The sequence below is a fragment of the Thunnus thynnus genome, chromosome 5 (genome assembly GCF_963924715.1).
Source record: "Thunnus thynnus chromosome 5, fThuThy2.1, whole genome shotgun sequence".
NCBI classification, from domain to species: domain Eukaryota; kingdom Metazoa; phylum Chordata; class Actinopteri; order Scombriformes; family Scombridae; genus Thunnus; species Thunnus thynnus.
In genome coordinates this window covers 27,302,466-27,316,002 of record NC_089521.1, presented here as the reverse complement: position 1 = coordinate 27,316,002, position 13,537 = coordinate 27,302,466, and the positions used below count along the sequence as shown (strand labels likewise).

At 41.3% G+C, this 13,537-nt stretch overlaps 1 protein-coding gene across 20 annotated transcripts in view; it reads left to right on the top strand.

Annotated features, from left to right (window-relative positions):
* Positions 1 to 13,537, top strand: part of LOC137183413 (inositol hexakisphosphate and diphosphoinositol-pentakisphosphate kinase 2-like) — a 58,736-nt gene that overhangs the window by 33,540 nt on the left and 11,659 nt on the right. For 2 of the 20 annotated variants that reach the window (XM_067590447.1, XM_067590446.1), the window contains 7 exons: positions 127 to 234; positions 356 to 472; positions 1,197 to 1,337; positions 1,893 to 2,001; positions 2,321 to 2,459; positions 4,935 to 5,050; positions 7,788 to 7,850. In XM_067590447.1, coding sequence (XP_067446548.1) covers positions 127 to 234; positions 356 to 472; positions 1,197 to 1,337; positions 1,893 to 2,001; positions 2,321 to 2,459; positions 4,935 to 5,050; positions 7,788 to 7,850 — 793 coding nt within the window. The other 18 variants (XM_067590451.1, XM_067590449.1, XM_067590456.1 and 15 more) reach the window with 16 other exon arrangements.

Here is a 13,537-nt window from a genome sequence, read left to right as displayed (position 1 = left end):
GATGTTTTATTCTATATGAGTGTTTGTCTTGTTTTATGCAGGCGTGTGTTCATGTTTTTGTGTGTGTGTGTGTGTGTGTGTGTGTGTGTGTGTGTGTGTGTGTGTGTGTGTGTGTGTGTGTATCAGGAGGAGAAAGACCAGCAGTGGAAACAGGCGATGGACTACCTGAGTGCCGTGTCTGAACTCAACTATATGACGCAGATAGTCATCATGCTGTACGAAGACAACAATAAGGTCGGCCTGCTGACCGCTGCGTCGCTGCGCAGAAAAACAGAGAGAAAATACTTAATGATCCTCAGAGACTGTTACTTTCAACACTTGTTTTTCCTATTCTGTGTGTGTTTGCGGTGAGCAGGACCCTTCTTCAGAGGAGCGTTTTCATGTGGAGCTCCACTTCAGTCCAGGAGTCAAAGGATGTGAAGATGAGGAAAACGTACCTCTCGGCTTCGGCTTCCGCCCAGCCTCCTCAGAGGTGTGTAAACGTGTGTTTGTGGGTTGCTTGTACGTGTGTTCAGACATAACATCATAACTTCCAACTCTGTCATTCATGCACCATCACAGACTTCAGTTCTCTTGCAGTTTCATTGTTGCTGTTCGTGTTTTACATACTGCAATAAACTTTTGTGTCCCGACACACTGGTATGCAAGTTGTTATGTTGTGTCGACATGTGTCTGTCTGTCAGTCTTTTGAGTATTTCTGGAACAATACACTGCAGAAACTTGACACTTGAACCACACTTCTGTTGCAGACGAGGTGTTAGTATCACATTTCACCATTTATATGCAGAAGTGCTCCTTCCTGTGTACTTTTGCATATAAATATAAAGAAAAGGGTGATTTTTCTTGTAAATAGATTGTTGCAGAAAAAGGTAATATAATAACATATTTTGCATTAAAATATGGAGTTCATAAAACTTTGCTAGTCTTGTGTGAAAACAACTAAAGTGACAAAGAAATATTTGGCACAGAGGGTGTTGAATGCTGTGCATATCGGAAAACGCTTTGAGGAAAATGTATGATTTTGTGCGGATTTAAAATAAAATTTACTTGATAATATTTCTTAATGTCATTGATATGTTATGTTTAGATCAAATCAGTGTATTAAAGTGGGACATTGGGCAGTTGATTCTGATGTCTAAGGAAAAGTCTATACAAAGCGGTCAATGATTCCCTTCACATGTTCTTTGTCCAATCAGAATCAAGACAAAAAGCCCAATCAGGGCAGTCTGGAGGACCTCTCCCAGGACCAACCAGACCAGGCACTTCCTGTCTCTGAGCCCATCAACATCCAACGGAGGTCACCCATGATCCGCAACCGCAAGACAGGCTCCATGGAGGTACCAGACTGTGGACTTAGTGTTAGTCTGCAACAGACAGATATAATGTTATTTTATCATTTAAAGGGGACACATTATGCTTTTTGTGTTTTTTTTCTGTCATTTATATACTGTTATGATGTCTGATGTCCATGTTAAATGTAGACAAAGCTCCAAAACTTTAGGTGAACTAATGTAAAAATGCTCCCTGCCTTAAAGAGACTGGAGCTGTTTCAGACAGGCTAAACTGAGGGGCTGCATAAAGAGCCAGTAAAAGATAAATAAGTAGTTTTTTGAACTGTAAGTCATGTAAATATATTCCAGTGGAGCCCCAGAATAAAAATATGGGCCTGCTAATGTGTATAATATGTCCCCTTTAAGAATGTGACTGGGTATTTTCATCTGCATCACACTTCCTAGTCTCTCTTTAGTTGAGCAGTTGTGCATCCTACTTTGCTCTCTTTTCTTTTATATCAAAGTTATGGTTTTGTTGAAGTGATTGGGAGACATCAGGTCCCTGGTTTACTAGGGAAAACCATCTCAGTCTTAACCCCTGGTCTCCATGGCCCCACTCAGGTCCTCTCTGAGACCTCTCCCACCCAGTCATCCAAAGGCTCCACATCCCACCGACTCTTCCCCTCGTGTTCACGCCAGTCTCCCGAGATCAAACCAACCAGTGGTCTAGGTGGGCACCTCTTCTCTGGTGTGTGTGAGTGTGTGTGTCATCTGTATGTGTGTGTGTGTGAGTATGTGTGTGTGGGGGCGGGAGAGAGGGTAAGAGAGAGAGTTTATGCCAACAGACACACTGACCTCACAACACATTTATTTCCAGCTGTCGTCATTGATCCTCCTCTTATCACAAGCCGTGGCTGTGACTTCTCCCTCACCCTTGCACCTTTCCATATCTCTCTATCTGTTTTTCTTTCCCTCCTTTTTTTCCATCACCCCATCCACCCCCCCCCTCTCTCTCGGTCTCTCTGACGGTCACATAACTTCCATCCCAGCTTGGCTTAGCAGCAGCCAAACAGGATCAGACTCCAAACTATGTAGGCAAGAGGTCAGCGGGGAGAGTTTGCATTTGCAGCCAACTGCAGGATCTCTGGTGTCACATAGCGTTCAGCGGTGTACCGATATCCCCTCTAGGTGATAAAGTGACAACAAAGGGAACATACTGTAGGTGTTCCTTTCTCTTATTTCAGGAAATGAAGCAAACTTTTGAAGATCAACTTTAATCACAGGGCACTGTTCACCTGTATTTAATGGATTAATTTCAAAATTAATGATATTGTAGGACAGACTTTGAAATATAACATGTCCCAATTCCATACTACAAACCGATTTATATATTGCAGAGTATGTACTGTACCCTAATTATCATAGTTTGCAGTTAGTATACAAAAAAATCATAATTTACCATTTTGTATTTGCTGGAAATGTTGCTAAACATGCTCCAATGGACGTCACTCAAAAGTAAACTTGAAAAGGAAAAGATTTAATGCAATAATAATTTTACGTTTTCTAAGATCAGTTTATTTAGTTTTTTGCAGCTTTGTGTATACAGCATTGTTGGACAATTAAAACCTGCTTGGATTCAGTTTGTTGTATGGAATTGATACACAGCGACAGTGTCTGGACTTGCACAACCTTTTTTTGGCGCTATAATGAACCCTTTTAAGTCAGATGTCTGGATAGTTTCCTTGACCCCTACCATGGTGCACAGAAAATGTTAAAATGCCTAAAATGTTCCAAATCAGCTGTATCAGAGAACTGTTTACGAACCACACTCGGTTCCTTAAACAGATTTAACCTCGACCCCAAAGAAAGAACCCTTGAAGGACTTTTGTTTTGCAGTGTGGACAGTTCCCGAAGGCGTTTAACCTCCAACAACCTGCTAACACGGTGACTCTCACACAAGCATGAAAGGCTGTTATCTAAATCGAGACGTGTGGAGAAAAAAAACCATGAAACCATGAGTGTGAGAATGGGGAGCGGAAGAATTTTGACACTTGTGCTTCACTGGGAGTTTACTCACTCACCTAATTCACACCGCTTCACACTTACAGCGTGATGTTACCAAAGAACATATGATGCATTTTAAATGTTCAAATTATTGTAAATGTCAGGTAGCCTTTGTCTTGAGGGTCCATAGGGGCAGTGGATTATTACATGTAGTAAAGGGCTGCAATGATTAGTGTGTGAATAGATTAGTCAGTTGACAGAAACATAATCTGCAACTATTTTGATAACCGATCAATCGTTTAAGACATTTTTCAATATTTCTTAGTTCCAACATCTGGATTACTATGATTTGCAGCGTTTCTTTGTCTTATTTAATAGTAAACTGAATATCTTTAGGTTTTGGAGAGTAAAGACTAATTGTTTTGGAGTTTTTTAACCCTGAATACAGGGAATTAATATAACCGAGACGATATAAAAGCATGAATGACCATCAGGTCAAGAGAGAAAAGACCTGATTTTTTTGAGATGAAAATATGTCTGGACGGCAGACAGACAAAGGCACAACTAACAAGAAGTGTCAAAGTGCAGTATGGATGCAGCGCTGCTTCTTTCCTAAATGCGTTAATCATAATGTCACTCAGTGCTTAATTATCACAAGTCAGAAAGCAGCGGTCAGTCCTGCGTTCACTTGTCATCAAAGGAGCTCCATCTAAAGCCTCTGGGAATTATCTGAGTGGAGCCTGTCAGTCTGTTATGTGCAGTAAGTGTGAGGCTGTCGAGAGATCCCTCCCAGTTCATCACAGACACCAGCAAGCTACACAGCTAAGGTCACAGACAAGAGCAGCAGGTGTCAGGGACGACCTCTGTTAGCGAGCTGGTTTTCATACCTTCATGCTGTTTATAGAACAAAAGAATGAGGCGCAGACTCAACATTGATGCCTTTTTAGGTTGTTTTTATTTCTCTCCAGCTCCAAAGACAATATCTTCTATTCCATGTGGTCTACAAAGTCAATATTGATGTAAAAAGTAGATTACAAATATGAGACACTGCTGTTTGATATTCATACCAATAACGGCGACTTCAGAGTGTTTATGCACAGCAAGTGTCTGAAAAAAAAATCCCATTTCCACACTTTGCCTGTTTGTCACACCTCTCCTTCTGCATTCTGCATACAAACACACACTTGTTCTGTATGCACTCTTGTTTACACGTACGCACACTTACACACGCACCCACATAGACACACACACACACACACACGGGTCATATAGACGCGGTCACTGTTGTGAAAACCTTGTAGCTCACATGTCATCATTTCCAGGAAGAAGTAGCAGCCAATGAAGCATTTTTTTCAGTTAATGTGAAGCCTTTTAAAACTGTTCTCAATTGAAGTTAGAAGATGAATATCAGCCAGATTGTAGTTACAGGGTTTTCACACGTGTACATTCTTTGAGATGTACACAGACTCATGACAAAAACTCCCCATAATTAACAGTTTGTTATGAGTAATAACGGCATGGTGTGTGCTAAAAACTAATACCCTCCGATCACACCTCCACTCCCACCCACCCGTTCCATCCACCCCTTCATCCCGCACACCTTCCCTTTCCCACCCCGGCTTTTCCTCACACAGGCTCGCTCTGCTCTGGCCTCTTCAGCGCCTCCGCCCTCGGGGTGTCCTGTAGCGCCCCCAACCTGCGGGACTACGTCCGCACGCACCACCACCACCGAAAACCACCCCTGTCCCCCGGCAGTGTGCCGATTGGCATGTTTGGTATGTTCACACCGCTTTCTGCCTTCCTTCACGAGGCGGGTTCTTTCATTTCTATCCTTTTTTAGAGAAATTCTTCAAAGTTTCTGGCTTTAATATATCTTCTTTTTTTTTCCTTTCTCTCTCTTTTTTTTTCTTTCTTCAGATACTTTGATTTTGGGGACATTCAGTATTGCCACTTTTTTGGGGGGTGTGAAAACTCCCTTCCTTCTCCAGCTCCCTTCTACAAAGCAAACTAACAATTTCAATCTGTTGCATCACATTTCTTGAGTGATTTACCTCACAGTGTGCATGGTAATGGCACTGATTTGACAGCAGAGTGATTAGCTGTGCAGCAAATGCTGAGCATGCAAACTTGCACGGGGACCGTGTGATGTGCCGTAGTTATCGGAGATCGATGTTCTTCCAGATCAGCATGGCCACTTACCGATCACACCGCTGTCTGCTTGGGTTCAGATATGTTGAAATGTTCTCTCTGTGCATGTTGTTTTTGCAGTTCGTAGATCCCCTCTCAGGGAATTTAATTTCATAATCCTCAGTAAAGTAGTTTTTGTGTCTGGAAGCCAGGAGTCTTGGCTTTTTCATTAATCACAATTTACATTAATCCTTACATTAAGAAACTCAGCTTGTTATTTGGAACAGATATATTTTCAAAAAGCCAATAATCCACCTTTAAATAATCCCCAGTCGGATTCCTCCTCCCCACCCGTTTCTGGTAATGGTGAGTACAAGCAAGCTGTTTTCACCGCCACCAGGTGTCCTTAAAGCAGGTTTAATTACCCCAAACATCTGGGTTTAATACCATTCTCATGGTCACAGCTGTTCAGTCACACAAGTTTGTTAAGGAGTTTCCAAAGATTCTGTTATACATCCTCAGGTTAAGTTAGCAGCAGATAATTTTACCTGCAAATCACATGAATGCATATGGATAAGCAAATGGGCAAAACTGCAGGGATTTTTTTTTTCTCCACTGTTGGTTTTTAAATACAGGAAACTGAGCTGTTCAGTTTGTCCACTGGGTGTCACTCTGACTGCAAGGCTACACACACTGCCAGGAGCAAACACACGCATTCCTTTCTCAATTCAGTTACATCATGCTCTGTGGTAGACAGGTGAGGGTTTGGACTGACGTCAGCGCCGTTCATTTAAGGGAAGAGAGCATCAGTGCATCAGGACAACATGCTCATTTGTTTTACCATAAACGTGAAAGGAGGTTCAATTAATTCAGAGGTGAGAACGTTCTTCAGTGTTGGTGAAAAGGGTGCTATAGAGAGCCTTATGATCCTTATGTGCCTTCGTCCACAGTTTAATTGCGGTTGCATTCACATTTCTTGATCCCCCTCCCCATCCCACCACCACCACAACAACAACACTTCCTCCTACGTTGACAGTGAGGGCATTTGTTAACGGAATAGTTCAACATTTTGGGAAATATGCTGATTTGCTTTGTTGCTGAGAAGGACTTTGCACAGACTCTCACGTCTGTACAGTAAATATGAAGCTATAGCCAGGAGCTCGTTAGCTTAACACAAAGACTGGAAACAAAGGGAGAAAAAGGGAAATGGTGCTCTGTCCAAATGTAACAAAATCCACCTACCTGCACCTCCTCTAAAGCGCTCTCATTAATATGTTACACACTCACTAAGCACTTTATGAGGAGCACCTGTACAATCTAATATTTTGTCCACCCCATTAACATACATTAGGGGGGCAAACTATTAGAAACTTTTCAATTGAATGCACTCCAGTGCACAACTACGACCTAAATTATAAACATAAAGTAGAATTATCACCTTCCTGACAATGTCAACAAAAACTAAATGAATAAGCTTTGTAAAAGTAGAATTTATGGTAGAGCTGTTGTATTGGATTGCATTAGATTGCACAGGTGTTCCTAATAAAGTGCTCAGTGAGTGTATACCATGTAAAAACAACCATTTACAGTTTTAATGGGGTGTTATGTGCCGTACTATTTCTTGGCTGGGTGCAGTGACTTTCTGGAGTCTCTGCTGGTTGCCTGGCAACTCAAGGTGAGTCCAAGAAGTTACTACCAAGAAACAGTTCGGCACATAATACCCTGTAAAACCACAACATGCTAACTTTTAGAGGTGCTTTGGACAGACCTCTGCAAGCTGTCACCTGTACTTACAGTCTGTGCTATGCTATACTAAGCTAAGCTAAGCTATACTAAGCTAAGCTAAGCTAAGCTAAGCTAAGCTAAACGGCTGCTGGCAGAGCTTTACTGTACAGATGGGAGAGTGTTATCGACCTCCTCATTAACTTTTGGCAAAAAAGTGAATAAGCGCATTTTCCAAAGTGTTTAACTGTTCCTTTAAGAGCTAAAAGTCAATAGCAGTCCAAGGAATGAAAGAAAACAAAGGCTGGAGTCTCAGTTTCCCGTCACAGAAAAACACTAGTTAGATCAAAATCCTGCGTCGTTTCTCCTCTGTGTTTAATATTATTCAGCCAAGACATCCATTATATATTCCATCCACTCCACAACCTTTTCCATTCACTTTCTCTGATAGCCTATCTCCTCTTTGTTTATTCAGAGATGACCTCATTTTCACGCATGTTGGTTGGCAGACAGACATTGATGAATCGATGTGCCAACTCTCTCTCTCATTCTGTCTTTCTCTCCTCTTTTTTTCCCCTCATGTAAAGCACATAAAACAGGCAACCAGGCAGACGCAGGTACCAGCAGTCCCAGTAATACCAGTTACCTTTCTTATCTCCTCAGAGCTGTTCTCTATGCCGGCAGTAAAGAGATTTTCTGTGTCGTTTGCCAGGCATCCGACTAATGGTATGTCTGCTTTTATTCAAGTTTATTCCGACACTCCTCCAGTTTTCCTGATATCTTGCATGATCTTTTTTTTTTTTTTTGTGGGAAAACATTTCCTGTGTTTTCTATTTTTGGGGGTTTGACGTTTGGCTGCGTTAATTACATTAAACGTCTCCAAGATTAAAAATTTTTCTCCAAGAGTTTCTGTTTCACCACCCCACACCCTCGGTGTTTGTTGTACCTTGTGTTGTTTTCGGCCCTCACCTCTAACACCACCTGCTCTGCCTGCACCTGTTTAATTCGCCTCTCTGATCCTGCTGTTTCTCCACAGGATGGTTGTATTTACAGTTTGTGGAATATATCTCTTTCCATATATATATATAGATATATTTGTGGAATATATCTACTCTCTTTATATATAGATATATTTCCACTTGTAGATTATATGTGCACACATCATAACATATTCTCACCTGCACTTTTTGTTAATTTTTAAATCATATTTCTTTTGATTTCTTATTTTGGGCAATAAAATGAACTGTATGTGAGTTGCATTCCAGCAAATTATTCAAACATCCTCACAAAACCAGCCGGTATGTTGCTTCTAACAAATAACAGTGAGGAGCCAGAAGTAGTGTTTGTGATTTTAGGAGAATTTTAGTTTGCTGGTTTTCGGCTCCCATGCACTTTTTTGCACTTTTGTACCTACACACCCAACAGGATAAAATGAAGGTATGGGTGAGTTTCAGTAGCTTAATTCATTATTTTAGATGGTAAAAATGTAATTTATTCAGTTTAGTTTTATCAAGTTCTTTGTTGGGGTCACACGGATTTAGTAAGATTTGCATTTTTTGAAATTCATCAAATTAGTGCCAGTATACAAGCAGCTCTTTCTGAGATAATTAAAAGTGGCTTTTTGTTCTTTTTTATCAAAACCCCACTGGGTAACGAGTGTCTGCTTTACCTATCGGTTGACACACAGTAATTCACTAGTAAAGCCAAACTGTTGATGCCAACAGTCTCCTGTGCAAAATAAGAAAGGTTCAGCAGCATTAGCAGGTGAAATACAGTTTTCTGCTTTCACACCTGGTCTCTAACATGGTCCAGTCTGTTTGTGAGAAGTTGTGTTTGTCTTTAATTCATCTGTATTTATAGCTGGTAAGTAGCTTACTGTGTAATTCAGAAATCTGATATAATGTTGACAGTTGTTTGGACAAACTACAGGTCACCACGGTGTCGAGTACACGCTGTATGTTGTTGGCTTTGGCTCAATATGTTAAATTTAAGACCATAAGTACATCTTAAGGTCTTAAATAATCATTTGAAGAGATAGTTTTGTAATGTAGAGAGCAGTTAATCCACTATATAAAACAAACAGCATTAAACCAAATGTAAAGGTCTGTTGTTTTTCCAGCTTTGTGCCTTTAGTTTAAGTTTTGAACGGCTTTAAATTGATTCCAAATTGTGTAAACTGCAAGTTCAGGTTAGTCAATTATCATCAAAATGTCCACCAGTTTTAAAAAGACTTGCATATATGTGTAAAGAGGATTTTGGCTGTGGAAGTAAAACCTATTGTGGAAATCTAATCAGGTATTTAGCTGTTAGGGGCCTTTTGTTAATAGAAAACATTTTTCAGAACATTTTCAGTTGCATGTTTTCATTTTGATTTAGTCATAAATCAGTCGGGTCACATTTTCACAAAATCAATATTAAGTTTTGGAGCCAAAGGCTTCTTATTTATTGATTTAAAGTAGAACCTGAAAGAGAGAGAAAGTTGTAATGTACTGTATGAATGTGTTTCTGAATCCGTTAACCAGCTCTCCAAGGCAACATTAGCAAATTAGTGTTGATTATTTATGATGTGTGGAGAAAAGAGCAAATACAATCATCTTCTTTCTCACTCATAAGCTTCTGGTTAGTCAAATTTTATATCGCACAGTGAACTTGAGTGACAGTAAAATGTCTACAGTCTCTATGAATGTACTGCTTGTCATGTGTTTTTAGCCATCCTGACGTCAGCCGGTCTGTCCTCCACTTTGATCCGCAGTGAAATATTTCAACAACTACTGGATGGATTGTCATGAAACACACATATGACATTCATGATACCCAGAGGATGAATCCTAATGCACCACCACGAAGTTGACATTTGTAATATTGAGTGTCAGATGGATTGCTGAGAAATGTAGTACACACATTCATGCCATTAGGTCATACTTTTAATTCGTCCAATGCTTTGGTTTATGGCTAATACCTACACAACTAATGACACTCCCATCAGCCTCGGCTGTACTTTTTATTAAGTGCTAATTAGTAAATGCATGCTAGCACCCCAAACTACGATGGTGAACACGGTAAACATGTTAGCGTTGTCATTATGACCACGTTGGCGCTCTTAGTCTTGTGTTGCAGTGTTTGATCAATAGCCATATTATATGTGATTTTTGGTTTTATTGAATATTTGAGGTGGAGGACTTCTCAGACTTGCACTGTTGATGCAAAGTTGGTTGTTTTTTTGGTTGTTTGAGATCAGTAAATCAAGCTCGGATGCCACAAATCTCTAATATACATTCTTTACTTGAAGGCGCTCAAAGGACTATAATTTTGACAATGATGTGTTTGAGGCTATTGATGACTATAAGACCGTCTGGTTTCGTCTGGTCTCTGTTGGGTTTTCATTGATTCCTTTCAACATGTGTTATCGTAGATTATCGCTTGTTATTGACTGCTGATGTCTTTATTTGACCTAGAGTTAACTTGTGTTTGAATTTTGTTTGCTTAGACATGAAATGGTTGGATTGTATCAGTTGTTTGTGTATTAGCTGAAGCATAGTTGTGCTCAGTCATAGTTGATCTGCTTCAGACCTGCTTTGATCAAGCGAAGGTAGAGACTGAAAGTGAATGTGTTCTTTTATTATGTATTTCCCCCATTCAGACACTCTCTACTGTACAAACACACTTCTCTTTTAGCTCTGTGCCTTTCTTTTGCACAGCTCCTATCACCTCCTCCTGTCCTCCTCCTGCTCCACTGTCTCTCCCTGCTCTGCCTCTTATCCCTCAGAGCCCTCAGACGAGCTCCATGTAGTCCAGCTGCTGGGGGGGCTGCCCGCTGAGCCGGCCCTGCTGGGGTTTGCTCCTCTGGCTGTGGACAGGGCCATGGCCCACCACCTGCACCACTGCCCCTACCACCTTCGCCTCCTCAAGACCTGGCTGATGTCTGGTCAGGAGCTCACAGAATCTCTCCACGGTCAGCCTCTGTAGACCTCGCTCACTTCCTGTTGCCTCCGACACCGACTCCGACTCCCTCTAGCCCCGTTAAGCCAGCGCTGGGGCAAGAGGGACGCTGCCAGTGCCAGTTGAGCTTTGCATCTGCTGTAGTTCACTGCATTCATTTTTTTTTACAGTCTGGCCTTTCATGTTGTCCTTTTTTAGTTTTCCTTTTCCACCTGTGCATTTATCCTTTCTCGTCTTTTTTGTCTGTTAATCACATCTGCAACCCTGCTCCATCAGTCCAACTGCAAACATATTTTTCTGTCATTTGCATGGCTGCCAGATGATGTAATATTCAAAGCAGGAAATGTCCATTTTCCTCTGCAGACTTAAAGTCTCAGTGGAAATGTGTCTCCGTCTTCCGTAATGTGACTCATTTCCAAGTGAAACTGTTTGTGGGTGTAGTTAGTTTAGGGATTTTTATCAGATCATCGAGATTTGATTTTTCAAAAGTAGCTGTGGCTTAGTGGAGCAACAAAGAGCTGTATATCGCTGCTGGGCGTCAACTACATCACCTGCATTGTTAGATCGGGAGGCGGAGATCGAGGAAAAAAATGACACCTCAACCACTTTCTTTGGAGATGCGTCACCCCTGTGTGTCTACACGAGAAAGGGTAATAAAACCCGACTATTACTGGACTTTTGAGGCTGATACTGATATCAATATTTGGAAGTTTAAAAAATCCCCATCATATATCTGCCAATAGTATTTATTTTCAATGTAAATGCATAACATAAGTAGACAAACTTGATCGGGATCTCTTTGACTTTTTTCTTTTGATTTTTACTTTTATTATTTATTATTGTGACCAAGATATGTACTGAGCAGGACATTTTTACAGTGTAAAAATCATGTTGTCAGTGCTCTCTGGTGGACAAACTATGTAATGGTGGCACTGTTTCTAAATTACTGCAAACCAAGTTCAGCAGTTTTTTGTTAGGCCGTATTCAGACCAAATCAGGCCGTGTGGTGAAAACGCCAGTCCTCCCGTTCATTTGAATGGGGGTGGTGCGTTTTGACTGCTGCAGCACCACACTGGACTGCAGCTGGAAAGTTGAGCCAGAGTCAACTTTTTGGAGAAATGGAACCCGACGTCACTGCGGCTGAAGGCTGCGGTGGCCGATCACAGCCAGAGATCAGACTGATCACAGCTGTAAACTGTCATGAGGAAGGACAAAGACGTTACTAGGACGAGGGGAGGACATTTCTCTTCGTTTGATATCATTAAAAGTGAAGTTAGACTTTGCTGTTGACTTCCCGACTCATTTTAAAAAAAGACGACAGAAAAAGAGAGAGAGGGCAGCAATGGTCGAGTGAGATAGAGAGTGAATGAAGAGAGGGAGCGCTGATAGTGAGAAAGCCACTGAATCAGATCAATAAAACGTTATTTTCTGATTGTTTGACAGCAGTTACGTTCTAGAGCACAAATAAACACACCCACACCCCCCCCCCACACACCTCCGCTTGACCCTGTGGAGGTGGGCCGCACCGCCTGATTTAGTCTGATACTGGCCTTACTCGGTCACCCTGCAGACTGATACGATATGTTGGCCTGACCAATGTATCGGCTCTACAAGGTACCTTTAAGTCTGTTTTGCTCCAAGTCACAAAACTGGACACCTACTCTACCATTTCTGAAACTAGAAAAGGCTATAACTAAAGCAAAGTTTTATGTTAAAATTTTAAAAAATTAAAATAATAATAAATAATGTTAAAATAATTTGCACAAGGAGGACTGATGCTCTACATGCATGCTAGGTGGACAGTTGAACATCAGGACAAATGAACTCTTGCTATCAAAGAGTTTGAGCCTTGCCTTACTGCATCGTGTGCATGCTCTATCCTGAGTAGTGGGTGCCGCATTGAAAGTGCCCCTGAAACTGGACATTTACTCAGTAATGAGCTCTGTCTGTAGAATAGACAGTCAGGTGTTGATGGCACCGATTTGGCCCTCGTACTGGGAGGTCAGACTCTTCTGCTCCACTGTGTCTCCCCCGGCGCTCGCAAAGCATTTTTCCTGGCCAGGTGGCAGATATTTCAGCGTCTGTTGAAAGATCTGGGTCATCATCTCATCCCTCATTTTAATCGCCTAATTAAGTAGTAGCCTGTTCATAAAACGCTGATTTTATTATTTTTTTAAAGAGTTTCTGGAGCACGTCTTGGCACGTTGTGTCACCTTAATAGAGCCTCGCAATTATTCTTTGCAGTCACGGATGACTGTCTGTAATAACGTGCAGATGTTTTCTTTTTCTAAAGGCATCGACTAGATGGAGATTTTTTTTTTTATGGCAATGCGCGATGCTTTCTCACATATACGCATTTTAATATCACCGTGCTGTCTTTCCTGTCCTCCTTGTGTATTCCTGTGTTGGAAAGCGGGTTGTGTGAGTGGTGCAGTGTAGCGTCAGGATTTACTGCTCTCACTGAATCTGGTGCG